Source organism: Acytostelium subglobosum (assembly GCF_000787575.1).
Source record: "Acytostelium subglobosum LB1 DNA, scaffold: scaffold12, whole genome shotgun sequence".
NCBI classification, from domain to species: Eukaryota; Evosea; class Eumycetozoa; order Acytosteliales; family Acytosteliaceae; genus Acytostelium; species Acytostelium subglobosum.
Genome location: NW_012236521.1, coordinates 752196 through 779965, shown reverse-complemented (window position 1 = coordinate 779965; position 27770 = coordinate 752196). Strand labels below are relative to the sequence as shown.

Genomic DNA, 27770 nt, shown 5'->3' with positions numbered 1-27770 from the left:
TTGGATGGATACCTATGAAGTTCAGTTTCGTTTTTTTCATCTCCTAGGTCCCATTAATTAACAATAATTAGTTTTGAATAACATTAGGGAATGTGAATTTAGAACAATTTAATAGTTGTAACAGTACTAAATATCCAACGGTCGTTGATTATTCTGATATGTATGCGTGGGAATGTACTGTGAGATTGAATTGCTTCTCATACCAAACGACTCCGACATACAAACAATGGGACCTGTCGTATGGAAAGAACCAGACATTCATCTAATTATCATTTCACAAACAAAACTAAAGATAAACAAACTAATGAAGAGAAGACGAGACTTACCCAGGGTTGTTTGAAAAAAGACGAGTCACCTTTCTCAACAACCTTGTGTGAACACCACCCCCCTTTGAAAGAATGAATGACTTCATTAAATTGTTCAACTTATTAATAATTAAAAGAAGAGATAGATAGATAGATAGTGACATCATCGAAAAGACTGGCTCAATGTTGTCACAACAGACACTTGATAATGACGATGAAGACCAACATGATGATGGTAATGAGGTCGAAGACTTGAGTATGACTCAGTCACATCTTCCTATTTTATCAACGACATCAACTACGAATGTAGAAGCCAATCATAATCACAATCTTTATGCTTATGACGATGATAATGACGATGATGGACCATCCCAAACGATACTTCACACTCCACAACAACATCAACAACAGGATGACACATCTAGACTTCATCTGTTGAGTCCAGAGTCACAACAGGACTCACTGTTATTGGGTCCCAACAAGCACTTGAAACAACATCAGACACCGCCATTGTCACCTCCAATGCATTCACATCGTATCGTGTTGCCAACGGCACAGCAAGAGATGCGTGAACTACTATCACCTCCACCCAAGAAGTCGTCCAAACTAGTCTCAAGCTCAGGCTCAAGTTCAAGTCCCAACGTTGCTGCGAGTGGTGATGACAATGATGAACTTATGGGCATATTCTCAATGCAAGGATATACGTTCAGTCTACAACGAGAGATACTATACTGGCTGCTGGTGGTGATGTCGTGCGGTGTCATCTTCTTGGCCTTCCATTGGTTCACTCTATTGGAGATCAATCTGCGGCGACGCAGGACTCCCACACTTCGCAACGCCAGCACAGTACTCGTCTATGGCCTCGACATGAGGTTTGAGATCTGTCCTGTACACGTGGGCAACATCTCGGTATGTCACATTCGCCGCCACATCCCTCGTCCACGAGACGAGACGATCTTTGACGCGCGCTAACACCTCTCCATTATCCAGGACTCAAGGATGGACCGATTCATCGTCTTTAGGTTCTCGAAATACTTTTACAAGGCAGACCTGGACTCGTTTGAACGACCGAGGATCAAGTCAAAGTACAAGTCATCGGATTTGTACAAGTTCATCGATCATGGTATGACTCGCGAGCGACACGACTCAATGCTGCTCAAGTTTGGTCGCAATGTGATCGAGTTCCCCATTCGCAGCATACCAAGACTGTTGCTCGAGGAGGTGCTGCACCCATTCTTCATCTTCCAGATATACAGCGTCATCTTGTGGATGTGCGAGGAGTACTATTACTACGCCGTGGCCATCTTTATCATTGCCACGATCAGCTCGGTGCTCAGTCTGAAGGAGATTAGGACAAATTTGCTGTCGCTCAAGCACATGTCGACGTACTCGTGCCAGGTGCAAGTGCTGCGCGATGGCAACTTTGACTGGATCTCGTCCAATGACCTGGTGCCCGGCGACATTGTCAACGTGCAGCAGGACACCATCCTGCCGTGCGACATGGCGCTGCTCGTGGGCCAGGTCATCTGCAATGAATCGATGCTCACAGGCGAGTCGGTGCCCGTCACCAAGCACCCACTCTTCACGCGCGAGCAGATTGCCCAGCGCTCGGACGACTCTATTGTCGACATCAACCAGGCACGCAGCTCACTGTTTGGTGGCACACTGCCCGTCAAGACCATTCCTCACTCACAGTCGGGTCGCGTGCTGGCCATGGTGCGCGAGATTGGCTTCCAGACGAGCAAGGGCAAGCTGATCCTATCGATCCTCTTCCCCAAGAAGTCGCACTTCCGCTTCACACAAGAGTCGTTCAAGTTCATTGGCGTGCTCTGCTGCATCGCGCTGGTCGGCTTCTCATTGACGGTGTGGCGTCTCAAGGCATTGGGCGAGGATTCCAAGACCATTGTCCTACGCGCAATGGATTTGATCACAATCGTCATACCACCGGCGCTGCCTCTGGCCATGAGTGTTGGCACTGGCTTTGCATTGGTGCGTCTAAAGAAACGCGGTATCTTTTGTATCTCGCCGCCACGTCTCAACATGGCGGGCAAGATCCAAGTGTTTTGTTTCGACAAGACAGGCACAATCACAGAGGATGGCTTGGACTTTTATGGTGTGTTGGCTCCATCTCGTGAACAAAGCGACAGGAACAAGTTTGGCGAGTTCATCACATCATCGTCAATGGCATCATTCAATGATCGTATCTTCAAGATGATCATGGCATCGTGTCACTCATTGTCCACAATCAACAACATGGTGTCTGGCGACCCATTGGAGTTGAAGATCTTCCAGGCCACCGCAGCCGATCTCAACGAGGAAACAGCGAGTAACACATCGATATCCTACGCTGGCACAGAGTTACTGGACAGTGAGCACATTGAATACGTAGAGCGATTCGACTTCCAGTCAAGTCTACAGCGCATGAGTGTCATTGTCACGACATCACAGGGCGAGCACTACTCATTCGTCAAGGGCGCACCCGAGATGATCAAGAAGCTTGCGCTGGCCAGCTCGCTGCCCGCTGACTATGATCACAGACTGCACGAGTATACTGAGCGAGGCTACCGTGTGCTGGCCTGCGCCTACAAGCAATGGGAGCACGGGGTGAGCGCCAGTACCAATCGGGATCTCATGCGCCAGATGGCTGAGGACCAGCTGATCTTTGTCGGCTTCATCGTCATGGAGAACAAGATGAAGCCTGAGTCCAAGGGCATCATAGCGACGCTGCAGCGCGCCAACATCAAGACGATCATGGTCACAGGCGACAACCCGCTGACCGCGGTCAGTGTGTCCCGCCAGAGTGGTATCCTACACGAGGACGCCATTCTGTTCACCCCCGAGATGTCCGATCGCGAGTGTCTCGATACGATGGTTTGGCGCAATATCTCAGCCAGCGAGCAGGATAGACGCTACCAGCTCGACCCCTATACACTGCAGCTTGAGGGCGACGATGATCGCCGCCCTCAATCATACTCATTGGTGATCACTGGCACTTTTTTCAAGCGACTGCACAACACCTATCTTCAGACTGGCTCGCTCAAGTTCCTGCAGATGCTTCGTCGCGGCATGGTCTATGCGCGAATGTCACCCGATGACAAACAAACTTTGGTCGAGGAACTACAGCGCATTGGTCTCTACGTGGGCATGTGTGGCGATGGCGCCAACGACTGTGGCGCGCTCAAGTCTGCGCATGTGGGCATCTCGCTGTCCGAGACCGAGGCGTCAATCGCCGCCCCATTCACATCGACGATCAACAACATCTCGTGCTGCCCAACCCTTATCAAAGAGGGCCGCGCGTCTCTTGCCGTCTCATTCAAGTTGTTCCAGTTCATGGGCATGTACTCACTGATTCAGTTCACGACAGTCATCTTCCTCTACTTCAAGGGCAGTGTGCTGGGAAACTGGATGTACCTCTACCAAGACCTCTGGGTGATCTTCCCATTGGTCATCTTCATGGGTATGACGCAGCCCTCTGACACGCTGTCGGTCAAGCGACCGTCGGGTCGTCTGATCTCTGGTGCTGTTGTTGGCTCCCTCATTGTACATATCCTCCTGTGTCTGGCGTTCCAAGCCATGATCTTCCTGACCGTTCAGCACCAGCCATGGTACAACGAACAACGTATCGATCCCCAAAACATCGTCACCTACGTCACCACCTCCCTATTCACCTATGGCAACTTCCAGTACCTCATCATCGCTCTCGCTCTATCCTTTGGCAAGCCATTCCTCAAGCCACTCTATACCAACAGTAAGTTATGCGTGGATGGATGATGGATAGACACAAGGTACATTGAACTAACACTCATACAACATTAGGACTACTGTTTATTGTTTACTTGGTCACACTTGGAACATCATTGTTGATATTGTTCGCACCGAGTGAGCGAGTTTGGAAGGTGGCACAACTACTTGTGTTGCCAGTATCATGGCGATTTGTAATGATTGGCTCCATCATTGCCAACCTATGTGTCAATCTAATAGCAGAGTTTGGATTCTATTATTACAAACAACGATCAAAGAAGAGGAAACAAACACATTATGATCAAATATTTACAAAAGGTATGTCTTGGACAGTGATTGATTGATCATGGTTGTCCATCCCATCAATTATTCATGTTGCTAACATCTTGGCGACCAACCTCCAACTTATATAGAAGCACCAAAGGATCTTAGGATTGCAGAAGAAGCAATTAGATTGTTGCCAATGAATAAATGAGCACTCCATCATTCCAATCAACCAACCAATCACTTTCTCGCAAGCATAAGCAACACACTCTCACACACGCAATCACACTCATCTTCATCATGAACTTGATCATTGAACATCATCACTCAATCATTATTTGATTGATACTTATCATACATATATATATATAATACACATGAGACATCATGGTAGCAATATCCAGACGACTGGACCACAGCCAATCAACCGAGAGAGGGTGTGTCCATTGTTGTTGAGAGTATTCCTCAAGATGAATGCATTCCACAGCGCATCAGAGTTCAAGTCTAGAACATCCCTACCAGAGAGTGATGAGATCAAGTTATATACATGGTATGATGAATGATGATATGATGTTGTTGTAGTTGTAGTTGGTAGTTGTAGTTGGCGAGAGTACTTACTCATTGAAACACATTTGCAACTCGACGGAAACAGGAGAAACGCAACATTGAAGGAGATATCAGAGTTGATTAAAGAGGTTAATGTACCTGCGAGACATAGGGATAGCAAGATGACATTCGCATTTGTCAGTCCTGACAGTCATGGTGTATACAAACTGTCTGCACCTTTGGGCTGTGTACATGCAATCAAGAAGGGCGATGACGATCAGAAGACATTGGACTCACTCAACTTTAACTTCCAATATTTGGCTGTCAACGTCGAGAGCAATGAACCAGTTGTACTGCAATCAGACTCTAATACAACAACTTCAATAACTGACTCAACAATGATTGATGATGGCGATGAGACTACATTGTCAACGACTACGACCACGACTACAACTTCGACTGCGACAACATCATCTGCTGATGTGGATGTGGACACAGACTCAATCAACTCATAAAGAAGAGAAGAACAATGCATTGTATCATACACAAAGATGGATGGGATGGATGGTTGAATGGAAGAGTTTCCGATTGATTGGTTTATAGTTTATCGATTATTTAACGTTGGCGGAGCTCGCAGGTGGCACAGCACTTGGATGGTGGGCTGGCTGGTGAGTAGAAGGTGGATGGGTCGGAGTTGCACTTCTTCTCGTCGATGACTGGGCACTGGACAGCCTTGCATGGGTCCTCCTTCTCACAGGTGTCACAGCACTTGGAGGGTGGGTTGGCAGCCACGAAGAAGAGTCCTTGCTCCTTGCACTTGTCGGCGTCGACGACTGGGCACCTGACGCCCTTGCATGGGTTCTCGTCACATGTTGGGCAGCACTTGGAGGGTGGGTTGGCTGGGGAGTAGATGAGACCAGAGTCGTTGCACTTTCTTGGGTCGACAAAGTCACAGCGGACCTCCTTGCATGGGTTCTCCTCGCAGGTGTCGCAGCACTTGCCGGCGGCTGGGTTGGCTGGGACAAAGATGTTGCCCTCGGCTCTGCACTTCTCTTGGTCGATTGGTGGGCAGAGGTTGTCCTGGGCATCACATGGGTTGGTTGGCTTCTCGCATGAGGCGCAGCACTTTGATGGTGGGTTGGCTGGCACGAAGATGTTGCCCTCGGCTCTGCATCTGTCCTGGTCTACGGCTGGGCAGAGGACGGCCTTGCATGGGTCCTCGCGTATCTCACATGATGGGCAGCACTTGGAAGGTGGGTTGGCTGGGGCGTAGATGTTGCCGGCAGCAGTGCAGTTCTTCTCATCGACGTAGTTGCACTTGACCATGGCACATGGGTTGTCACAGGAGGCACAGCACTTTGATGGTGGGTTGGCTGGGGAGAAGGTGAATCCTTGGTCCTTGCACTTTCTCTCGTCAACGACTGGRCACTCAATWCCCTTGCATGGGTCCTTGCATGGSTTGTCACATGATGGGCAGCACTTKSWTGGTGGGTTGGCTGGGGMGTAGATGTTGCCAGMGGCAGTGCAGTTYYTCTCRTCGACARAGSCRCAACGAACGGTGGCACATGGGTTGTCACATGATGGGCAGCACTTTGATGGTGGGTTGGCTGGGGMRAAGGTGAAGCCYTGGTCAATGCACTTCTTCTCGTCTACGATTGGACAGGCGATACCCTTGCATGGGTTGTCACATGATGCGCAGCACTTCTTTGGTGGGGCGGGTGGAGAGTAGAGGTTTCCAGCAAGAGTGCAGTTCCTCTCGTCAACAACTGGGCATGGGACTCCCTTGCATGGGTTGTAACAGATGGCGCAGCAAAGTGATGGTGGGTTGGCGGGCATGAAGGCCAGACCATGGTCGAGACACATCTTCTCGGTAATAAATGGACATTCGGTGCCGAAGCATGGGTCCTCACATGTTGGGCAGCACTTTGATGGTGGGTTGGCAGGCGAGTAGTTGAGGCCAGAGGCAGTGCAGTTTCTCTCGTCGACGTAGGCACAACGGACGGTGTCGCAGGGGTTGTCACATGTTGGGCAGCACTTCTTGGGTGGAGCGGCTGGGGCAAAGGTGAAGCCTTGGTCAATGCACTTCCTCTCGTCAACGAGTGGACAGGCGATGCCCTTGCATGGGTCGTCACAGGTTGGACAGCACTTCTTTGGTGGGTTGGCTGGGGAGAAGGTGAAGCCTTGGTCATTGCACTTCTTCTCGTCAACAATAGGACAGGCGATCTGCTTGCAGGGGTTGTCACACGATGGGCAGCACTTCTTTGGTGGGGCAGCTGGGGCGTAGATGTTACCGGCAGCAGTGCAGTTCTTCTCGTCAACGTAGAGGCACTTGATGCCCTTGCATGGGTTCTCGCAAGTGTCACAGCACTTGGTGGGTGGGTTGGCTGGGGAGAAGGTGAAGCCTTGGTCATTGCACTTCTTCTCGTCGACAATTGGACAGAGGATGCCCTTGCATGGGTTCACTGGCTTGTCACAGGTTGGGCAGCACTTGGTTGGTGGGTTGGCTGGCGAGTAGACGTTGCCAGAGTCAACACACTTCTTCTCGTCGACAAATGGGCAGAGGGCGTCAGCGCATGGCTTGACACAGGTGGCGCAGCACTTTGAGGGTGGGTTGGCGGGCACGTAGATGTTGCCAATGGCACTGCACTTCTTTGGATCGACGAATTGGCAGAGCACAGCCTTGCATGGGTTCTCCTCACAGGTGGCACAGCACTTGGTTGGTGGGTTGGCTGGAACGTAGATGGTGGATGGGTCAGCATTACACTTGTCGGCCTCAATGTATGGGCACAAGACTTTTGAGCAATCTACTGCAGCAGCATTGGTGCTGGCGGCCAACATGACCACAGCCAACAGTGCTACCAACATAAATTGTTTGTACATTATCTGGAGGAATGAGACATTATATTAGTCTCTGGTGTGGTGGGCCTTGGGCCAAAGAGGGTCCGGGGATAGTTCCAGAGTAGGGTATACATACTTTATGAAATTGAATTATATGTTTGAATATATATATATAACTCGACTGGTTGAATATAATGACACTTCCACGGTTTGGATATATTTATCCTTTACCCGTGCCGTTCACTTTCCACACCCATCTGCCCACACACAGCTGATGGTGGCCAAACCCCCTTTGTTGCGCAGTCGGTACGTCAGCAGACACCAAACAAATAGACAGACAGACAGTCAGCTAAAACCAAGCAAGTAAGCCAAGTACACATACCATACCAGCCATACTATCTCTCTGGGTAGACAAGGGGCAAATGAGTGATATGGTGTTGGGCAGGGCCATAGACAACGACCTAGTGCGCGGCCGCAAAGCAAATGATGAGGATGGATGGATTGAACAAGGTCCAATCATCTGTCATACCACTATCTATTTCGAGAGACACATCATATCCACACGCACCTGCTCCAGCAGTCACCATTTTGATTGAATATGTGGAGATAGTTTGGCAAGCTTTCAAGTATCGGGCAACCCGAATGGCGCATGATCCTCGCTATGTCTTATTGTTGTGTGGACGACATCCAAGTGGGTGTTGGTAACAAAGGTGAAGTGATCGACCGACTGACATTTTTGCGTGCTAAGGTTGTGGTGAGGTCAGCGAGTGTGTTTGGCTGTTGGGATCAATGTTGATGTGCTTGTTTGATTGAATGAACGAATTAATGATCGTGTGAGTGGGCTTGATCGAGTATGCATGACGGTGACAGAGTGTGTGAGTGTGGTTGTTTAAAAGCCACGTCAACTACATCATCAATCGATCATCCATCACGTGATGGATCCGATGGCGTCTGGACCTTATCCTAATGATCGTGAAACATGAACTTACACCAACAACAAAACTTAATATCTATCTATCTTTGATATCTATTTATAAATTTTATCAAACATCTAACATAACTTTACTTTACTTTACTTACGAGTACATTTGTAGGATGGGTAATGTTTGCAAAGGGACGGACTTGGGGCTATTAACAATTTAGGGACGGGATGGAGCCATCATCTAAAGCCGAGACCACCCAGGCAGGTAGGTTGGTTTCGTCTTCTTCGGATATTGGTATTTGTTGGTAACCTGTCACCAAAGTAACATGATGATGAATGATGGCTCATATCATGTTAGGACCACATTCAATCATTCAATCATTCAATCATTCAATCATCTAACTTAAAGTAATAATACTATCTATTCATTTATCCATGTATGATAAATATACAAATTGAGTATTATAAATAAACTAAACTTATGACACACATTGTTGTTGAATGGTGAAACACTAATCTTTTGATGATGACTGATCAGAAAGACGAGAGTGATGAACGAGGCTATCATTGATTATTCAAAGAAAGCGTGTGTAGTTGGGAGAATCCCATGACCAATCTTCAGACCACCACAAACCCCAGGTTGGTCTAAGACTCAACACAACACTCTTTTTCAAACACAAACACAAAACAGTTATTTCCTTCTCCTATTTGTGTTGTTGTTGAGTGATTGTAATCATTGCATTCAACATGATGATCTCAAGACAACGATCATTCAATCATTCAACCATTCATACATACATTTCATACAATCACATGAGTGATCATATAATTTATAATGTATGTAGAACATTGACTTGTCAGTTTGACACACAATCAATCGATCAATCAATCAATGTCATTGTGGACCCTTGTTTGCCCAACAAAGTGTTGATGATGTCTGGTGAGATCATCGACCAAATTCATTTTTTTTTAATTTATTTTATTGTTTGTTTGGTTGGTGTGTTGAGAGAGAATGAAGGTGAGTGTGTGGGTGGGAGTGGAAAACAAGAAGAAACAAGAGAGAGAGTGAATGAAGAGTGAGAGAGATAAAGAAAGAGATAGATAGAGTGTGTATGATTGATTGATTGATTGATAGTGTGTGTATGCGTGTTTAACAACTCAACACATCAACAACAACAACAACATCAACCATCAATACCAACATCAACAACATAAGACATAGTTTGTTAATTATCGTCAACATCATTATTATTATTATTAGTATTATTACATTATATATAAACCTATTACTCAAACAACTTTTAAACTGTAATTAGCAAACAGAGAGCGATTGATTGATCGAATCGATTGATTGATTGATTGATTGATGTGAAGATAGCGCCGAGTACACTTTATACTAATACAATACTATTCCTTTGAATGAATGAATGAACAGAGTATTTAAACATCGATTATTACTTTATATATATAAACAGAGAAGGATACGATATATATTATATTATATTTATTACAACAATAACAACAACAGATACAGAAACAGGTACAATATACTATATACATATACATCATATATAACAAAGGCTCAATAGCAAAACAAGAAGATTATAATTAGGAGCATTCTGATTGAACAGAGAATTACCCCCGACTGTGTAGTGCTCCGCAGTTAACAATTATAGACATACTGGATCCGACACATACACCTTCATCATTAATATTGCCACCACCACCGTCGTCAGCATCGCCATACGTTCGCAGACATACTAGACAGCACTCCAGGTCCAATTCGACCAACAGTACACCATCAAGCTCACAGCAGCAGCAGGCGCAGGTGCCGCAGCAGCAACAGCAGGCCCAGTCGACCCTCCAGCCGCTATCGTTCTCTGCCCCGCCTGTGCCTCCTCCTCCCCCTCCCCCCTCGCTCACCAACTCCAAGTCGGCCTCAAGCATTGGCAATCCAAATCTAAACTTTGTCAGGCCGCCACCGGTGCAGCAACAGCAACAACAACAACAGCACTACTTCAAGCCTGCACCACAACAGCAGACATTCAAACCACTTCCGCAACAACAACAGCAGCAACAACAGTACTCAAGGGTCAATGTTGGAAAGAACAATAGTGCAGATGGTTTACTGAGTAGCAATACGCTGATCAACCTTTCTTCACCACCTCGCAACCCAAAGAACAATCACAACATTGGCAACAACGTCCATCTCCAACAACAACACCCACACCAACAGCAACAGACCAGCTCAGGACACGACCTCTTTAATGAAGTGCTAACACCAATACCCGTCGTACGCAACATCAGCAACTCGTCGTCATCGCTATTCAACAGCGCCGACTTTGACTTTGACTTCTTTGCTGTCGACAGCAGCGGTCGAAACTTCAAGAACGCCAGTGCCGGCAGCATCAACAACAGCAGCAATAACAGCGGCGGCAGCAGTGTGAGCAGCAGTGTGAACAGCAGTGCAGGCGTGCCGAGCACCAACAGCAGCAGCAACAGCATTCCAAACGACAACATTGGAGGCAGTGGTGGCGCGCCCCGATACAACCTCAACGGCAGCAATCAAAGCTTTGTATCGACGCCGCTGCAACATTCTCAGTCTCAGCCCTCGCGACAATACTCGCTGGCGCTCGACCAATCCACCGACTTGTTGACACCTCCTCCAACACAAGCTGTACAATCACATTCATCGACTTCACCAAAGCAACCTGTAATACAACAACAACAACATCAACATCAACAGCAACAGCAGCAACAATCACCAACTGTACCATTGTTGTTACTGCCCAAATCACCGACATCCAGATCGCCAAGACCAGCTTCGGCACCTGTTCCAACAGCCCCTTCGATTGTTAACAACACAACTGGTGGTGTTGTAGACAACAGGCAGCAACAGACACAACCATCACAGCAACATCTACAACCACAACAACAGCTACAGCTGCAACAACAACAACAACTACATCAACAGCAATCAGGCTACAGCCAATTTAAACAGCAACAACAACAACAACAAACAGATTCAGCCTCTCCGTCTGTATCCTCACCGGCAACTTCATCGCCATCATTCGCCAGGCCACACTCGCAGTCGCTGTCGGGTCAGTCTGCTTCGCCAAACTTCAAGGGTCGATCGCCAATCAATATATCGCCGCCAATCTCGCCAGCCAATACATCACCCGCTGGTGGATCACCCTCAAAGAGTACGATCTACGGACAACAACTTCATCAGCAACAGCAGCAACAACAACAGTCACAGACACAGGCACCGAGTAAGCCACCCAACAGACCACCACCACCTCCTCCAATCCCAACACCAGCTCAGCCACAACAACAGCAAACGACAACATCACAGCCACCTGCTGCGCCAGCACCACCCGCGCCCGCACTCCCAGTCTCTTCGTCGGCAAACACAACACCGACGACAACAAAGAAACAGGATCAGCAATCAGTCGACTCATCGTCGTCGTTCCTCGGCATGGGCTTCAAATTTATCAAGAAGAGGTTCACCTCTGGTGCCGTCGACTTCAAGGACGCCAAGTGGGACCCAAGGAAGACCAACTCGATGGTCGTCAAGGTGGAGGATCGTCTCAAAGTGTCGTATCTCTTACAACAAAGTGGTACTAGAGGTGTAAGTCTTTTCCCATCACATCACATCCTTAACTTCAATCTCAAGATGACTCACACTATCCTCCTTCTCATTGTGCACTATCAAACAGATATCCCGAGCATCGATCCCATTCTCAAGCTCATTCACCTACTTTGAACTGTTCATCACAGGCAAGGAGGGCAAGATATGCATTGGATTGTCGAGCGCAGAGCATCCCCAAGACACATTCCCAGGATTTGCTCAAGGGTATGTTCATACTCATTCAATCGATCATTCAATTAGATCTGATTACTAACTCATCAACTCGTATAGATCATATGGATACAATGGCGATGGCAAACTATATCTTGGCGTCAGCAACGCATCACAGACTTATGGACCTGGCTTTGCCAGTGGAGACATTGTCGGTTGTGGATGGGATGCCAACAAGAATCTGTACTTCACCAAGAATGGATCATACTTGGGCATTGCCGCCAAGAAGGTCAACCTCTCGGGCTTGTTCCCAACGGTGGGACTGCAATCCGCTGGCGACTATGTCATCATCAACTTCATGCCACCGTTCCAGTTCCATCCCACCGACAAGCAGACCACTCAGACGCCCTTATCTGAGGACCTCATCCCCAAGGACGAGCTGGAGAACTGCCGCTGGGACACCACGCGCAGTGGCCGTATCATCACATTCAAGGACCGTGCTGCCACCATCCCCAGTGAGGTGCCACCCAGCATTGGTGTCGTTCAGAGCACTCACCCTTTCCAGGAGGGCTTCTGTTACTTTGAGGTGCTGATCAAGACCCTCGAGAAGGGCCACGTGTCTGTGGGTCTGGCCTCCAAGGAGTACCCTCTCAACCTGCACATTGGATGGGTCAAGCGATCCTATGGCTATCACAGCGACGACGGACGTAAATTCAAGTGGAAGGAGAAGGACGTCACGGCCGTTATCAACGAGGGCGAGCCATATGGTCCGGGCTTCAAGAAGGGCGACGTCATTGGCTGTGGACTAATCTTTGACACCAGAGAGATCTTCTTCACGAGGAACGGAACATATCTGGGCACAGCCTTTGCCAATGTCTACGGAATACTCTACCCATCCGTAGCCATTGAGCCGGGCAGCTCGATCATCGCGTCATTCTCTCCGCCATTCGTATTCAGGTCATCGCAGTTGGCATTGTTACTGCGAGACAACTCTATCCTCACTCAGCATGCGCAGACACAGCCACAACAGCAGTCACAGCAGCAACAGCATCCACAGATCGTGTCAAGCACGACGACCACCACGACAACATCGGCTACACTCAACAACAACTTGATTGGAGCTGCCTTCACGAACGTCTCAGCACCCTCGTCGCAACCAAACTCGACAACATCATCGAATGGAGATGTGTCTCAGTTCACATTCTCCTCTCTCGAGCAATCAAGCGTCAATCCTAGCGCGTCCCTGGGATCGTTCTCGTCGGGCTCCCTGTCCAACTCGTCATCGTCTTCCATTCCACCTCCACCAGGCTACTTCAACAACAGCGCACTCACCAGTGCCAACCACCGACAATGTGTTTCGTTGCCTGCGGCCAACACCACCAACAACATTTCGTCAACGATGGCCTCGCTGTCGTTTGGCTCAATGTCCCCACCTGCATCGCCAAAGACATCGCCACGCAAGATTCTCAGCTCCTCTGATGACATCAACTTTGTCCAAAACCAATACCAGGATGTCGATGGCCAACCACCCTCGGCGTGGCGTCGCTGCGGCAAGTCGCTCAAGATGAAGGACGACATATCCATCACCATGATCAAGAAGAAGACCGCCGTTGCCATTGCCAACCGCCCATTCCCCTCGTCGTCTCAGACCATTTGCTACTTTGAGGTGTACATCGAGGGCTTTGACAAGAAGACCGACATCACAGTGGGACTCTCACATGCCACTCATCCACTGAACAAGCACATTGGCCGCGAGTCCAAGTCCTACGGATACAGCAGCAACGGCGAGAAGTTTGGAGGCTTCGAGATTGGCGAGCCATACGGCCCACAGTTCACTACTGATACCAAGGAGCCAACGGTGATTGGATGTGGCATCAACAACACAACGCGCGAGATCTTCTTTACACGAAACGGTGACTACCTTGGTGTGGCATTCTGGGGCGTGCCTACGATTCCCCTGTACCCAGCCATCTCGTTGCGCCACCTCATGATCAGCGGCATTGCAGTTGCCACATTCAGTTCGCCATTCAAGCTCAACTTTGACACACTGCCAGGCATCTCGCCATCGATCTGGACCGAGAGTCTGGGCCCCACGCGTGCCAAGGGCTTCCTCACCTGGCCGCCCAACGATGTGGCGGTGTGGCTCGAATCAATCGGCTATGGACAGTACCGAAAGAACTTCTGCGACAACACCATCAGTGGAAGACATCTGCCGCTGTTCACCAATCGCAACTTGAAGAACGAGCTTGGCATAGAGTCAATGGGACATCGTGCCGACATACTGAATCGCGTCAAGCGAATGATAGATATATACAACGAGAAGGGAGGCTCGATGGAGTCGTTTGGATCGTCAAATGAGAATTTGATCGACCGCATCGACTCGGACGATGACCAGCAACAGCAACAGCAGCAGCAACAGCAACAGCAGCAATCATACAACAAGAAGGCGTTAAGATGGCCAGACGACGACAATGGGTCACTTGACAATGGCAACAGCCAACTTAGGTCTCAGATGCGGCCGACCAAGTCCTACACCAGCCAGGAGATTGAGGAGCGAAACAAACGAAGCACGATCAGCGGCAGGAGCATTGGCTCCAGCACGGATGAGCTCAGCTTCATCGACGACAAACAGTCCTCCAAGACCCTGTCTGGCGAACATCTCAAGTACCTCATGCGCAACGACCTCTTCCATGTAAATAACAACAACAGCAACCCTCCCTTTCACACGTTCTCGCCCAGGACGCAGCAGCAATACCCCCACCAGCAGCAGGTGGGCCACAGCGTCCAGCAGAACAGGACCAGCAACAACAGTAGCGCCAGTGGCTCGGCCGGTAGCACCAAGGGCCAAGGCAACAACAACAACAACAGCAGCACGCATCCACCACAGAACACCAAGCAAGCAACACTCTACAACCTGCCACCAATCGTCACCCAGCCGAACCAGATCCACGTGTCGGCGCCACACCCCTCTTTCCTCATGCCACACCAAGTTGACCAACCCACAGCGCCAGCCAACCAGCGCCCGGTCATCACCAGCACCACCACCATATCGAACAACAGGTGGGATGACTCGTCCTTCACGAATTGGGAGAGCAGCAAGGGCACCATCGTGCCGCACCAGCAACAGCAACAACAGCACCAGCAACAACAACGTCGTGAATACGAGATCGGCTACAACGAGCTGGAGTTTGGATCATTGTTGGGCAAAGGATTCTTTGGCGAGGTCAAGCGTGGCTACTGGAGAGAAACAGATGTTGCCATCAAGATCATCTATCGAGACCAATTCAAGACCAAGTCATCGTTCGAGATGTTCCAAAACGAGGTCTCAATCCTAAGGTATGTTTGTTGTCACTCACAAGCCATCAGTAGTATCTGACTAACACTTCATACAACAGCAAATTGAGACATCCCAATGTTGTGCAGTTCCTTGGAGCCTGTACCACTGGTAGCGAGGAACACCATTGTATAGTTATCGAATGGATGGGAGGTGGAAGCTTGAGGAGATTCCTGGTCGATCATTTTGAGATCCTGCAACAGAACCCGCACATGCGTCTCAAGATCGCGTTGGACATTGCCAAGGGAATGACCTATCTGCATGGCTGGACCCCGCCCATCCTTCACAGGGATCTCTCGTCTGGAAACGTCCTGCTCGACAACCCAGTGGACATTCGTGGCTCATACAAGGTCAGCGACTTTAAGTGCAAGATCTCTGACTTTGGACTGTCTCGTCTAAAGATGGAGAACAGCGCCATGATGACAGCCTCTGTCGGCTGCATACCCTACATGGCGCCAGAAGTGTTCAAGGGCGACTGCAACAGTGAGAAGAGTGATGTCTACTCATTCGCCATGATCCTATGGGAGTTGTTGACGTCAGAGGAGCCACAACAAGATATGAAGCCTCAGAAGATGGCTCATCTGGCAGCGCACGAGAACTACCGTCCACCAATCCCACTGACAGCCGCGCCAAAGTGGAAGGAACTGATCACAAAGTGCTGGGACTCTGATCCCGACAAGAGGCCCACGTTCAGACAAGTCATTGCACACCTCAAGGAGATGGAAGATCAAGGAGTGACATCATTTGCCCCAGTTGCCGTGACCAACATCGATGCAGGATTCTATGGATAAGCAAGCGAGCTAGATTATATAGAAGTGAGAGAGAAGAGATAGAGAGGTGGTCATTGTTTCATGATAGCCATGCCATCGTCCATCTATCCAGCATTATAAATGTATAATAAATAACATTAACCAAACAAACAACCAGCCTCTCTCATTTTACAAAGATGTAATCTTTGCGACCTATCACTACCTAAACAGGCTCTGTTGTTTGTTTGCTTGTTAACGAGGGTGAATGGGCACTTGCGAGCCCCCACAATCACAACTTTTTGGGAACTTTTCAAACTTTTAATGTGTGCCCTCTTTCCTGTTCCCTCTCTTTTTTGGTGTATGTGACCTTCAAATAATAGTGGGTGATTGATTGTTTGATTGATTGGTTTGTCACGATAGATAGACTGACAGGAGGATCACTGTCTGACTGGTTGATAGATTGATTGATGAATAGTTATTTGATTCATCATTGTTAGTAGTATATAGTAAACCATAGAGATAAAGATACTTATATTAACCTTTATTTATTTCTATTAATTAGTGTACTTACTTTTATATTATATGTACTACCATTGTGATTCTTCATTGTAGTTAATGACAGTCTAAGAGAATAGGATGGGAATGAATTTCATAGAAGGTATATATAAATACATTATCTCTATACACATAATTAATGCATGAATGGATGAATGAGTGAATGAATGAAAGGACAGAGACAACTAACCACATCTTTGCTCTCTCTACACCTTCACTACACTTTATCTTTATAACCATATATAGAGTTGACTTCCGTAATAGGTTCTACAGATTGTGGGGTGGACAAAGACACTACAACATCATCAACAACAGCAACAACATCAACAAACAAACATGGAACAATATACAATATTGCTCATTCACTCAATTTGCCACACCTCAAACTTGATAATATAAATAATAATGATGATTATGACGATGGCGATGTTGGTAATAGTAAAAGACTATCAACAACAAAGAAAGAGTTGAAACGATTGGAAAAGGCTGAGAAGGATGAACGTGACCGCGCAAAGAAGGATGACAAGGAACGCCAAAAGATCATCCGTGCCATGTTGAATAGTGGAGGAGGAGGAAGCGGCACGAACAAACAGAGAAGCCTTAATCCATCTCCAAGAGGCTCGACTCTGATGCAACCTCTACCTGGTCTAACATCAATGGATCTTTCGGCGATCGACACAGCCGACGACAATGACCTACCAGCGCCCATCACATTGACCAAGTCATTCGAACGAAAGGTGCATCAGAATATCGTGAGCGAGGATGGCGATACCAAGATGCGCAACAAGGTCATCAACGAGTTGATCAACACAGAGAAGGACTATGTCGATGACCTGGATCTCATCATCAACGTAATAATGATGCCCCTGAGGGACAACAAGATACTGTCGGACAAGGACATCAACATCATCTTTTCCAACATCCAAGTGCTACTCGGTGTCAACCAGGCCATGCTGGAAAACCTAGTCAAGACCGCCAAGGTCAACGATGGAATCTCCATGGGCCCCTGCTTCAACCTGCTGGCCGACTTCCTAAAGGTCTACTCGACATACTGCTCCAATCACCAGAACTCCACCCAGCATCTGGCCGCGTGTATCAAGAAGCACGCGCACTTTAAGCAGTATCTCGAGGAGAAGCAGGCGCTGCCCGAGTGTCGCATGATCCACCTGGAGAGCATGCTCATCAAACCCATCCAACGTCTGTGTAAATACCCACTGCTACTACGCGAGTTGATCAAGAACAGCGACAAAAGCCATCCGGACATACCTTCGCTCAATGATGCCTATGCAAAGATCGAGGCGGTCGTAGCCTCTATCAATGAGGACAAACGACGAGCTGATGCACAGCAGAAGATGTTCCAAATACATGAGCAACTAGAGTCCACGGAGGTAAGTAGACACTTGTGTCTGTCAGTGTCGCGGACATCCTGGAAGGTCTCACTGACGCCACGCTCATACATACATGTAGAAGTTCGAACTCCTATCACCAACCAGATACTTTATACGAGAGGATACGATCAAAGAGTTGACCGATGAGAGGGACAAGATCTCTGGCAAGTGCACCTACTACCTGTTCAACGACATTATCATGCGAACAAAGAAAGAGAAGAAGTCCATCAAACTAGAGACTCTCTTTGTTATTGGCTGCATTACGATTGTGGACAATGAGCAAAAGACTGGAGGCACATTCTGCAACACATGCGAGCTGGGACAGATTGGTCGCGATGGACGCAAACTCACACTGCTCTTTGACACTTACGAGCAAAAGATGGAGTGGATGAATGAGATTGAACAACTGTCCAAGCCGTTCAAAGAGGAGTCGGCAAGAGAGTACGAGAAGATGCTGGACCATGATGTTGATCCAACGATCAAGAGGAACACCATTGCCACTGGTAATCCATCCTCCCCAAGTGATCCAATGGCAAAGTCATTGGCACGATCGGCCACCTCCACTGCAGCTCTGACCACCAGCAAGAGCTTCACAATCCCATCCAAGCCACTGCCTCCTGCTCCATCACACACAACATCCAAATCACTGTCCAACTTGTCATCAATGCTGAACGATGCCGCCGCCAAGACATCATCGGCCCCAACTTCCACATCCTCCAGCCCAAGAGCATCACTTACATTGACAAGTTCTTCACCTGGAAGGATGCCACCTCCCACCACCACCAATGACTTTACTACTCCTCCAGCCAGTCCAAGAAGGACATCTGGTACATTCAAGGTACCACTGCCTCCTGTGCGGACAATGACGACACCTCCACACATCAGTCCGAGGACAATGACACCACAGCCAACGGCCTGCATCCAGGAACCACCATCAATCCAGCTGACAAATGTATCACCTAATCTTCCATTCATCACCAAATCCAAGCCACCAACTGCTCAAAGAAAGTCGACACCAATACCAATATCGAACAACAGTCCCTCACAAGTCAATCAAATGCCCCCACCTGTTGTACCTCGCAAGTTGTCACAACCAATACCAATGATGATGGACACTTCGAATCGTCCAGTTTTACTACCAAGGCCTTCCTCTCGACCACCATCAGTCGAACTTGCTCAATCTCCCACTGTCAGCGACATATCATTATCAGCATCAGTCAAGAAACAAGCACCACCAGTTGCACCAAGGAAATCAATTCAATCAGCAACAGACTACAACAACAACAACAATAATCACAGCAACATTGATCAACCATCATTATCATCATCATCATCTAGACCATTGCCAATTCCAGTATCAACAAACCAAATCAAACAATCAACAACTTCACAAGTGGTCGTCCAACACCACACGTCTCCGTCCATATCAACAGCCAAACCATTATCCAATGCTCCACCACCAACGATGAAACCAGTTCCACCACCCAGACGCTAATCACTTACATACTACTACTTATTATTATTATTATCACCAATCAATCACTCCATCTCGATCAATCGCTCCATACTTTTTTTCCACTCCACCTCAGTTACCACAACAAGTGTAATCTTGGATCAAACATAACATTGTTTATTCAATTACATACATAACTTTATATATATATTTATATTACATAATAAACATACCTATCTATTTATTTATTTAATCAATCAACCAATCATCCAGTTTCTATCAAATCGGGCATAAATTCCAGTGATTTCTCATCAAAAATTAAATTGAAACAAATACAAAGGGCATCAAGTCTGTGTGTGTGTGTCAGTGAGGGTCAAGGGTTGGTGCTCAGCATCAAGCTCATCCTTTTCGCTTCTTACACGATCACGATACAACCATGGGGTAGTGTATCCTCTCACAATCAGTCGACAGAATAGATGGATGGACCATATACAGGATACACATCGGGATTGCGATATCCTCAATGATCTTTGAGGGATTGATGACTCGACTTCTTGAGTGATGAATGAATGAACAGCGCAGTGTGTGTCGATGGATACCTTGACTTGATCTAGATTGGATAGATTGGTGATAGGGATTACAGATGTATTAATACAATCGAAATGATGATCAATCTCACAATGTAGTAAACCACAGGGATTGAGAACGGCTAGAAAGCTCAGAAACCATCGTCGCGTTCAGAGATGGCACGACAAGACCTACAAGAAGGCACATTTTGGAACTGCCTTGAAGGCTAACCCATTCGGAGGTGCCTCCCACGCCTCTGGTATCGTTGTTCAGCGTTTGGGTATTGAGTCCAAGCAGCCAAACTCTGCCATTCGTAAGTGTGTTAGAGTGCAGCTCAAGAAGAACGGTAAGAAGGTCACTGCCTTTGTTCCCAACGACGGTTGTCTCAACTACATTCAGGAGAACGACAAGGTCTTGGTCGCTGGTTTCGGTCGTTCTGGCCATGCCGTCGGAGATATTCCAGGTGTCAGATTCAAGATTGTCAAGGTCTCATCTGTTGCTCTGCTTGCCATCTATCGTGGAAAGAAGGACAAGCCCAACGTGTAAATCCCCTCCTGCTTCGTTGTGTTCTTCAATAAACCCCCCAGATTGTTTATATCCAACCTTCATGGAGTGCTCACACTTTCAAATCGCCGTTTATTATCCTTGATCGACACATGTTTTAAATATTAAAATTAAAGATTGTAATTGTTCTATTCAATTGCAATTCGCTTGCTAATCATATATATATATTCAATGGCTATTCACTTATCCGAAAGGATAATCAATGGCAATTGTCTGGCATGCCAGACATTAAGGGAAAAAATGCAAAAAATTTTGACTCAAAAGCAAAATAGTGTTTTAATCAAAAATATCCTCGTTGGTGTAGTTGGTAACACCTCAGTCTCTCACACTGATACCTCGGGTTCGATTCCCGAACGGGGAGGCCTTTTTTATTGTTTTTTTTTGCGACCTTTTGAGAGAAACAGATTTTTTAAGTGAGGCAAAAGGTTTCCTCCCCTTCCGGGAATTGAACCCGGGCCTTTCGCGTGACAGGCGAAAATCCTCACCACTAGACCAAAGGGGAATTGATGTCTGGACATCTGGAATCACTAGTTTTATAGTTTTCAAAATTTGGGAACCCAAATTTTCAAAAACCAACATTTCCCCCTATCGGGATAGGAAATTTCATTTCTGTTTGTTAGAATTACAACAAGTTTCAACAATGAATAATGAATAGCCGCTATTATAACAAAGTAGACTCTGTCGATATATATGGTATGCATTTGCATTAACAGATCAATCATAAGAGATCAGAAGAACTAATAATCAATGTGCACTCCAATTCTTCCGTCTATCAATCAATCAATCGATTAAACAGATATCATAAGATCGATCAAAGGTAGGTAGATAATGAGAGAGATTAATATACATATATAAAAGGTTCATATCTAACATAACTGACCATTTCAATCAGATCCCGAACTCCCCAACACATTGGAAGAGTTGAATGTAGTTCAGGAGGACAACATCGAGGTTGAAGATGATACGTCATGCGATCACTGTTCGATTACTATACTGTTCAAGCCAACAGTGCCACATTGCCACCTTGCTCCAACCATTGCCCTATGTCTACGGCAAAAGATTGAAAAGCAACTTCCCAAGCCCTCAAAGGTTACCATCTACATTAAGCCAGGCACTCATCAAACTGAAGATGAGAGTATGTTGATGACATAGACGACATAGTCGCTCACTCACTAACACTCACTCAGTCAACAAGCAGATCAATGATAAAGAACGATACATGGCTGCGTTGGAGACACCAGAGATATCAGAACTTGTAGATAGATGTATACAGGAGGACGAATAAGGGAATTATTGTATAGTAATAGTAATATATATAGTAGGACGAACTGCAACGATTGGCAGTGTTACATTGACAACGATTGTATATTGAGACGTATCGATTCGGGAAATGAAAGAAGTTGGGAGTCGACTGCAGAAACGGCGATGACAATATGCTTGAAGTATTGTTTGATTGTATCGCGAACAGATGGATCCAGTGATAGATTGTGAATGAGATAGATTAGCTCTACCTTTACCTTGGGAGCAGTGAGAGGATCGAGCTGATAGAGACAAGAGTCAAACATTGGAAGACATCCAGCTTGTACCAATATCATTGATATGTTGTTGGAATGGCCATCGACAGGTGTTGGATCAATCGCTGATATGTTGCTTAGGAGATATATTATCTCTTTGATGATCCTCGGTGGTTGACCAGTGGTAGTAGTATTACTCAACCTGGCAATGAGCTTGGCGAGCAATGACTTCAACGAAGTATTGTTATTGTGCATGATGTATGATGCACATCTGGTGTCGGTGAACAGTAGACCAAGTGTACGAATGATTGGAAGTACAATGTGTGCAGGTGTATCATCGAGTAGTACACCTTCCAATGTTATAAAGTAGCCTTGATTGACTACACTATGCAATGTTAACATTGTAGTGTCCATTGATACAATGTCATTGAGTAGCCATAACAACTCGCATAGTGTGTCAATGCTTGATGCGCTTTGGAACCTTGTTATCCTCTCCTTTAGACATGCTATCAGTCCCATGCCAACTAGTTGTTGTTGGTGTTGGGATGTTGTGATCAGTGACACAATCAGACAACAACAGTTGAATGTTGTCACACTTGACGACGTGCTGGAGAAGAGTCTGATGAGTGGATGGACGATGCCCTGTGCGATTAACATCTCTTTGTATTCGGGGCAATCGATGGCAATGTTGAGTAGTGCCCATGTACATTGTTCTTGAAGTACTGTGTTCTCAATTGATAGATAGGAGATCAGCAATGGTGTACAATGAATGATTGTTGCAGTCTGCTCGTGTGTACCCGCTGCAATGTTTGTAATACACCATGCTGCCTCTGATTGATTGGTATCATTGGATGAGTCTGACAACGTATCATTGATCAATGTCATCATATCCACACTAGAAATCACATGATCAATTATATAATCTACACTCGTCATGTTATGATTAGACAGTAGGCATCTTAGCTTTGTAATAGCATTGCTCTTTGTACCATTCTTGTGATTGATCAATGAGTGAGTGAGTCAGCTGATAGTGATAGTGATCATGTGCTTGATCTTGTCGCAATCATACATACCTTGATTGTATCTTGTATCTTGGCAATGTCATCTAGGACCCAAGCAAAGGTTCGCAGTTCTGCAAGTGATTGGTGTAACAGAGTTGATCTCTGACGAGATTGTCGTTCGATCCTTCTTGATGTGTAGTGTCCAAGTGATGGGATGGACTTATGTTGAGTCCTTCTATCCATGGATATATTGTTCGTTCGGCCAATCACATATTATATATATCTATACATGTAAGATTGAATGAATGAGAACAAATGATCAAATGAGGGCGGAAACTTGTAATTTTATTTCCATGTTCGTGATTGGCGAGCGAGTGTCATATGATAATCAAGTTAAAGATCTTGTTCATCCATTTCGAGATTGAGACCAACATCCAGGTTGACAGCATCATCAACGTTGAGATTGATATCAACATCACGTGACTTTGATATGGTCATACGTGGATTGATGACCTTGTTGTTATACTTTCCAATGCTGAAACCAACTTGATTGCTCTCGTTATCGAATATAATATGTAGACCACGCATAAAGACATCACCGAGGATTGTCATATCCGAGTCACCATTATCAATCATCCAACAATAACCAACCTCATCCGATGTCAATGGCACACGGATAAGATAGTTAATCGGGTAAACTGGTACCACGACACCTCCTGCAAATGTGAAGTACAATATAGGGAATGAGTTGATCAATGTATCCTCCCTAAAACAGATGGACTATGTTTGTGATTGAATGATTAGTATTGGTACAAGGAGTCGCTGAGTGATATACATACACCATCGAAAATGTTTGGATATCCACAGACACCTGGGATATTGCAGAGGTTGGTCATGAAGTATTTGATGAGGGCGTCGTAGGCTCCACTGGCGAGGGTCAATGCAGTGCTTCCACTATCAACAATAACATTTCCAAATAATCTTGGGTCGATTGAGGTCTTGCCAATCTTGAATGATGTTAAACCAATTGTGTAGAATGGTCCAAATGCACGGATTGGTGTATAAAGTACTGGTCCAGAATAGAAATGTGGATTGATATCGCCCATTGACATTGCTCCACTACCTTCATTGTTCAATACCATTGAGAATATATCTATTGTGTTCCATGGACATTATGTTAGTTTGATTGATTTGATTGATTGATTGGAATGATTCCAGTCACCCATACTCTTAACACCAGTATTCTTGACAATTGATTCGAATACAGTTTGAACACATGTCTTGCATGATCGACCAAGTCCCAAGATACCATCGGCGTCAGGATATTCGAAATGATCACTCTCATACTCGTTGGCTCCAAAGTGTGCGATGGATGAAAGTCCAGCCAATGTGACCATATCTTCGTAGAGTTGTCCAGACACTGATGATCCATCACCGTATGAGATACGGAAGTCACATGTTTCCTTGAGTTGCATGCTGCATCTTGGTCTTGACGAACCAGAGCTCAAACAATTCTCACTGTTACACTTGACCAACTTTGAGAACCTTGACGCGGATGGATCGTAAATCATACGATCTGCAGGGCGATCCTCGCATGAACTACAGTTTACCAATGGAATAGCCATCAAAGTTGAACCAGTATCCACTTGAACAATAAATGATCTATTGGCCACCGTCACCAAAGTATTCACTTGAAATAAATTACCATTTAAATGGTCATCAACATTGGTATCCTTGCGTCTATGTCCTGGAAATAATAAGATTAATATTAATATTTTGATTGATTGAGTGATTGATGTGGATGAATGAACATACTATTTCTGGACCGAGTGGATCTATTCAATTTATAGAAGTGATCACCAACTGGAGTGGCTCCAAAGTTACCTCTGGATAATAATAATATTAATATTTTCTTTCCAAAGTTGGATTTGATTGAGAAAAACTTACCCTCTTGGTGTAACAGTCAATGTCATCTCTTGATAAGAGTGTACAACACTCATCAATAGCAATGCAATCGCTATAATATATCCAACTCTAATCATTTTTGATTGTTACTGGATTGATATGTTGATGGGAATATTAATATCTTTATGAATCTGGAAGTTGGTAACTTGGTTATGTAGAAAGGTGGAAGGAAGGCTGCACTACAACTATCTACTACTGTGGATATTTTAAGTAATGAGTTGTATCTTTAAATAGACATACTACCAGGCTGGGTATTGACACTCATGAAGTAGTGTGGGGATTGTCGCTGTGCTCTTCCCCCATTATTCATGCCCGACATTCGCGAGCCGGATAGCCCTTTCGCTCGGGGTTTACCTTTAAGGAGAATGGATTGGATTGATAAGTCGCAGTTCATGGTAGCACACATCGGCACAACCCTTTAAACATGGAGAACCATTGGAGCGCTGTTCCACTTACTCTCTAACTCTCTCTTTGGCGCTCACGCCAGAGTGAGTGAGTGAGTTAGAACACGATCGATACAGGATGAGTACCAAGGACATGCTGTTGGAGTACCTACCACTCCCAATATATGTAGAGGGAGTAGGACATGGCCATGTTGTTCGTCAGCCTCGTTGTGTGTGTGAGGGTGTGTGTGAGTATCGGAATAATGGAAGTGGAGGACAATCGATCACACACCCACACACATCCACAATCTGACTCCAACTCGTGTGAGTGTGTGATGAGACTGGATTGGACTGGATTGGACTGGATTGGACTGGACTTCCAGAATGAATGAATGAATGAATGAATGACCAAACCTTTATTCTTAGATTCAGCTGCTGTCAATTTCCTGATTGATGTGATGTGATGTGTTAATACAATAATTCATGCATGCCAAGCAAGACATGTCTTATAACTTAACTTACAGAGATGAATTGATTGATCACTTCAGATGGTAGATATACTGTGTTGGAATTGAGTGAATTAAGGAATATCCTTCTGTTCTCATCTTCGTGCTCTTCGATTGCCTTGGGATCCAGCTTGACCATGGCAACGATCATACCAACCACCTCATTGTCAAAGTTGACAGCGGGTCCTCCTCTTATACTTGGTGCCATCACAGACTTTGTTTGAACAAAGTGATTGGCTGGCTCTGCCACATTGAATCTATACTCGCTCTCAACAGGTGTCATAATATCATCCTTATCACTAATCATTTGATATCCAAATAGTTTACCAGTCTATCATTCATTGATCATGATTGATTGATTGATTGATTGAGTGATTGAGTGAGTGAGTGTTAGTCACGTGCCAGGTCCATCGTGATGAATCACATACATGTCCTTTGCGTGGCTCTTCATATTTCTCCAACTCTAGTATCGATGGCTTGAAGGGTAGGTTACTCTTCAACAAGTCATCAATGTTCATCTTGAAGCAGACTAGATCTAGTGTTGGATGAAGGTAGAATGGTCGATGTAATGGTACTGTCTGTAGTACCCTACCTGTCTTTTGCTGTTCATTGATTGAATGAGTGAGTGAGCGATTGATTGATCGAATGATTGATGTCGGCCACTTGTAACATACATCTCTATACTCTAACTGTGTCTTTATGTTTGATTCACCTAGTGCGAGCAATAGTTGATGTCGATCTTCACTGTAAAGATAGGGATAGAGGAATGGATGTGTGACATGTGCACAACCAACACCATATACTGCTTTGGTTGTTGAGTTGAATAGACTATCACTTGGCTTCTTCACCATCAACACAGTCTCCCTAGTCAAGTTAACATAGTTGTTGACTCCAAACTCTGGATATCTGATGTGTATCATTCATACATAATGATGTAAGTACAGCATTCTTGTCGCGTCGTCATCTAACTAGCATAGGTACATACCTATAGTATGAACTTATGGTCAACAATGATGGAGTCTCGATGACCTCTTGTTTGCCAAAGGTGTCTTTGTTTGGCTTCTTGGAGGCAAAGGTTGCAGCTCTCAAGTGTGATGAAGATGATATCGATGTGAGGAAGTGTGAAGTGGAGGTTGCTCGTGCAATACCTCTACAACTACTACCATGCTGAACAATGAATGATTGAATCTTGAGCATGTCTATCTATCTATCTGTATGTTATTATGATGTGACTTGACTAAGTGCGCAGGTCGATTCATTCAATCAAAACACAAAGGTGCGCACTTCCGGAAGTTGGGAGGAAGGCGTTCAGACACAATGGAGAGAAGTAGGTAGGGGATAGATGATGACTCTAATTTATTAAACAATGCATC

At 45.9% G+C, this 27770-nt stretch overlaps 11 protein-coding genes across 11 annotated transcripts; 6 read left to right on the top strand and 5 right to left on the bottom strand.

Annotated features, from left to right (window-relative positions):
* Positions 1-488: 488 nt before the first annotated feature.
* On the top strand, positions 489-4521 carry SAMD00019534_066070 (hypothetical protein; the record flags this gene model as incomplete). The annotated part of the gene is made up of 5 exons (XM_012898427.1): positions 489-561; positions 616-1214; positions 1296-4053; positions 4122-4364; positions 4460-4521. 5 exons carry the CDS (start codon positions 489-491, stop codon positions 4519-4521), a joined length of 3735 nt encoding a protein of 1244 aa, XP_012753881.1.
* Positions 4522-4687: 166 nt separating this feature from the next.
* SAMD00019534_066060 (hypothetical protein) lies at positions 4688-5371 on the top strand (the record flags this gene model as incomplete). The annotated part of the gene is made up of 2 exons (XM_012898426.1): positions 4688-4860; positions 4963-5371. 2 exons carry the CDS (start codon positions 4688-4690, stop codon positions 5369-5371), a joined length of 582 nt encoding a protein of 193 aa, XP_012753880.1.
* A 100-nt stretch (positions 5372-5471) lies between these two features.
* Positions 5472-6182, bottom strand: SAMD00019534_066050 (hypothetical protein; the record flags this gene model as incomplete). Its single annotated transcript, XM_012898425.1, has 1 exon — positions 5472-6182. One exon carries the CDS (start codon positions 6180-6182, stop codon positions 5472-5474), a length of 711 nt encoding a protein of 236 aa, XP_012753879.1.
* Positions 6183-6429: 247 nt separating this feature from the next.
* Positions 6430-7721, bottom strand: SAMD00019534_066040 (hypothetical protein; the record flags this gene model as incomplete). The annotated part of the gene is made up of 2 exons (XM_012898424.1): positions 6430-6446; positions 6527-7721. The coding sequence occupies 2 exons, from the start codon at positions 7719-7721 to the stop codon at positions 6430-6432; spliced, it is 1212 nt and encodes a 403-aa protein (XP_012753878.1).
* A 1123-nt stretch (positions 7722-8844) lies between these two features.
* On the top strand, positions 8845-16543 carry SAMD00019534_066030 (hypothetical protein; the record flags this gene model as incomplete). The annotated part of the gene is made up of 5 exons (XM_012898423.1): positions 8845-8881; positions 10353-12247; positions 12336-12472; positions 12539-15754; positions 15814-16543. 5 exons carry the CDS (start codon positions 8845-8847, stop codon positions 16541-16543), a joined length of 6015 nt encoding a protein of 2004 aa, XP_012753877.1.
* Positions 16544-17712: 1169 nt separating this feature from the next.
* Positions 17713-19939, top strand: SAMD00019534_066020 (hypothetical protein; the record flags this gene model as incomplete). The annotated part of the gene is made up of 2 exons (XM_012898422.1): positions 17713-18444; positions 18524-19939. 2 exons carry the CDS (start codon positions 17713-17715, stop codon positions 19937-19939), a joined length of 2148 nt encoding a protein of 715 aa, XP_012753876.1.
* A 527-nt stretch (positions 19940-20466) lies between these two features.
* Positions 20467-21010, top strand: SAMD00019534_066010 (hypothetical protein; the record flags this gene model as incomplete). Its single annotated transcript, XM_012898421.1, has 2 exons — positions 20467-20480; positions 20584-21010. The coding sequence occupies 2 exons, from the start codon at positions 20467-20469 to the stop codon at positions 21008-21010; spliced, it is 441 nt and encodes a 146-aa protein (XP_012753875.1).
* Positions 21011-21675: 665 nt separating this feature from the next.
* On the top strand, positions 21676-22313 carry SAMD00019534_066000 (hypothetical protein; the record flags this gene model as incomplete). Its single annotated transcript, XM_012898420.1, has 4 exons — positions 21676-21721; positions 21825-21845; positions 21921-22163; positions 22216-22313. 4 exons carry the CDS (start codon positions 21676-21678, stop codon positions 22311-22313), a joined length of 408 nt encoding a protein of 135 aa, XP_012753874.1.
* Positions 22314-22374: 61 nt separating this feature from the next.
* Positions 22375-23427, bottom strand: SAMD00019534_065990 (hypothetical protein; the record flags this gene model as incomplete). The annotated part of the gene is made up of 1 exon (XM_012898419.1): positions 22375-23427. The coding sequence occupies one exon, from the start codon at positions 23425-23427 to the stop codon at positions 22375-22377; it is 1053 nt and encodes a 350-aa protein (XP_012753873.1).
* Positions 23428-23942: 515 nt separating this feature from the next.
* On the bottom strand, positions 23943-25270 carry SAMD00019534_065980 (hypothetical protein; the record flags this gene model as incomplete). Its single annotated transcript, XM_012898418.1, has 3 exons — positions 23943-24323; positions 24383-24696; positions 24772-25270. Coding segments are annotated over 3 exons (1194 nt in total), but the record flags the coding sequence as incomplete, so codon positions are not given.
* A 1049-nt stretch (positions 25271-26319) lies between these two features.
* Positions 26320-27594, bottom strand: SAMD00019534_065970 (hypothetical protein; the record flags this gene model as incomplete). Its single annotated transcript, XM_012898417.1, has 5 exons — positions 26320-26337; positions 26414-26728; positions 26826-26999; positions 27072-27303; positions 27383-27594. The coding sequence occupies 5 exons, from the start codon at positions 27592-27594 to the stop codon at positions 26320-26322; spliced, it is 951 nt and encodes a 316-aa protein (XP_012753871.1).
* Between the last annotated feature and the right edge of the window lie 176 nt (positions 27595-27770).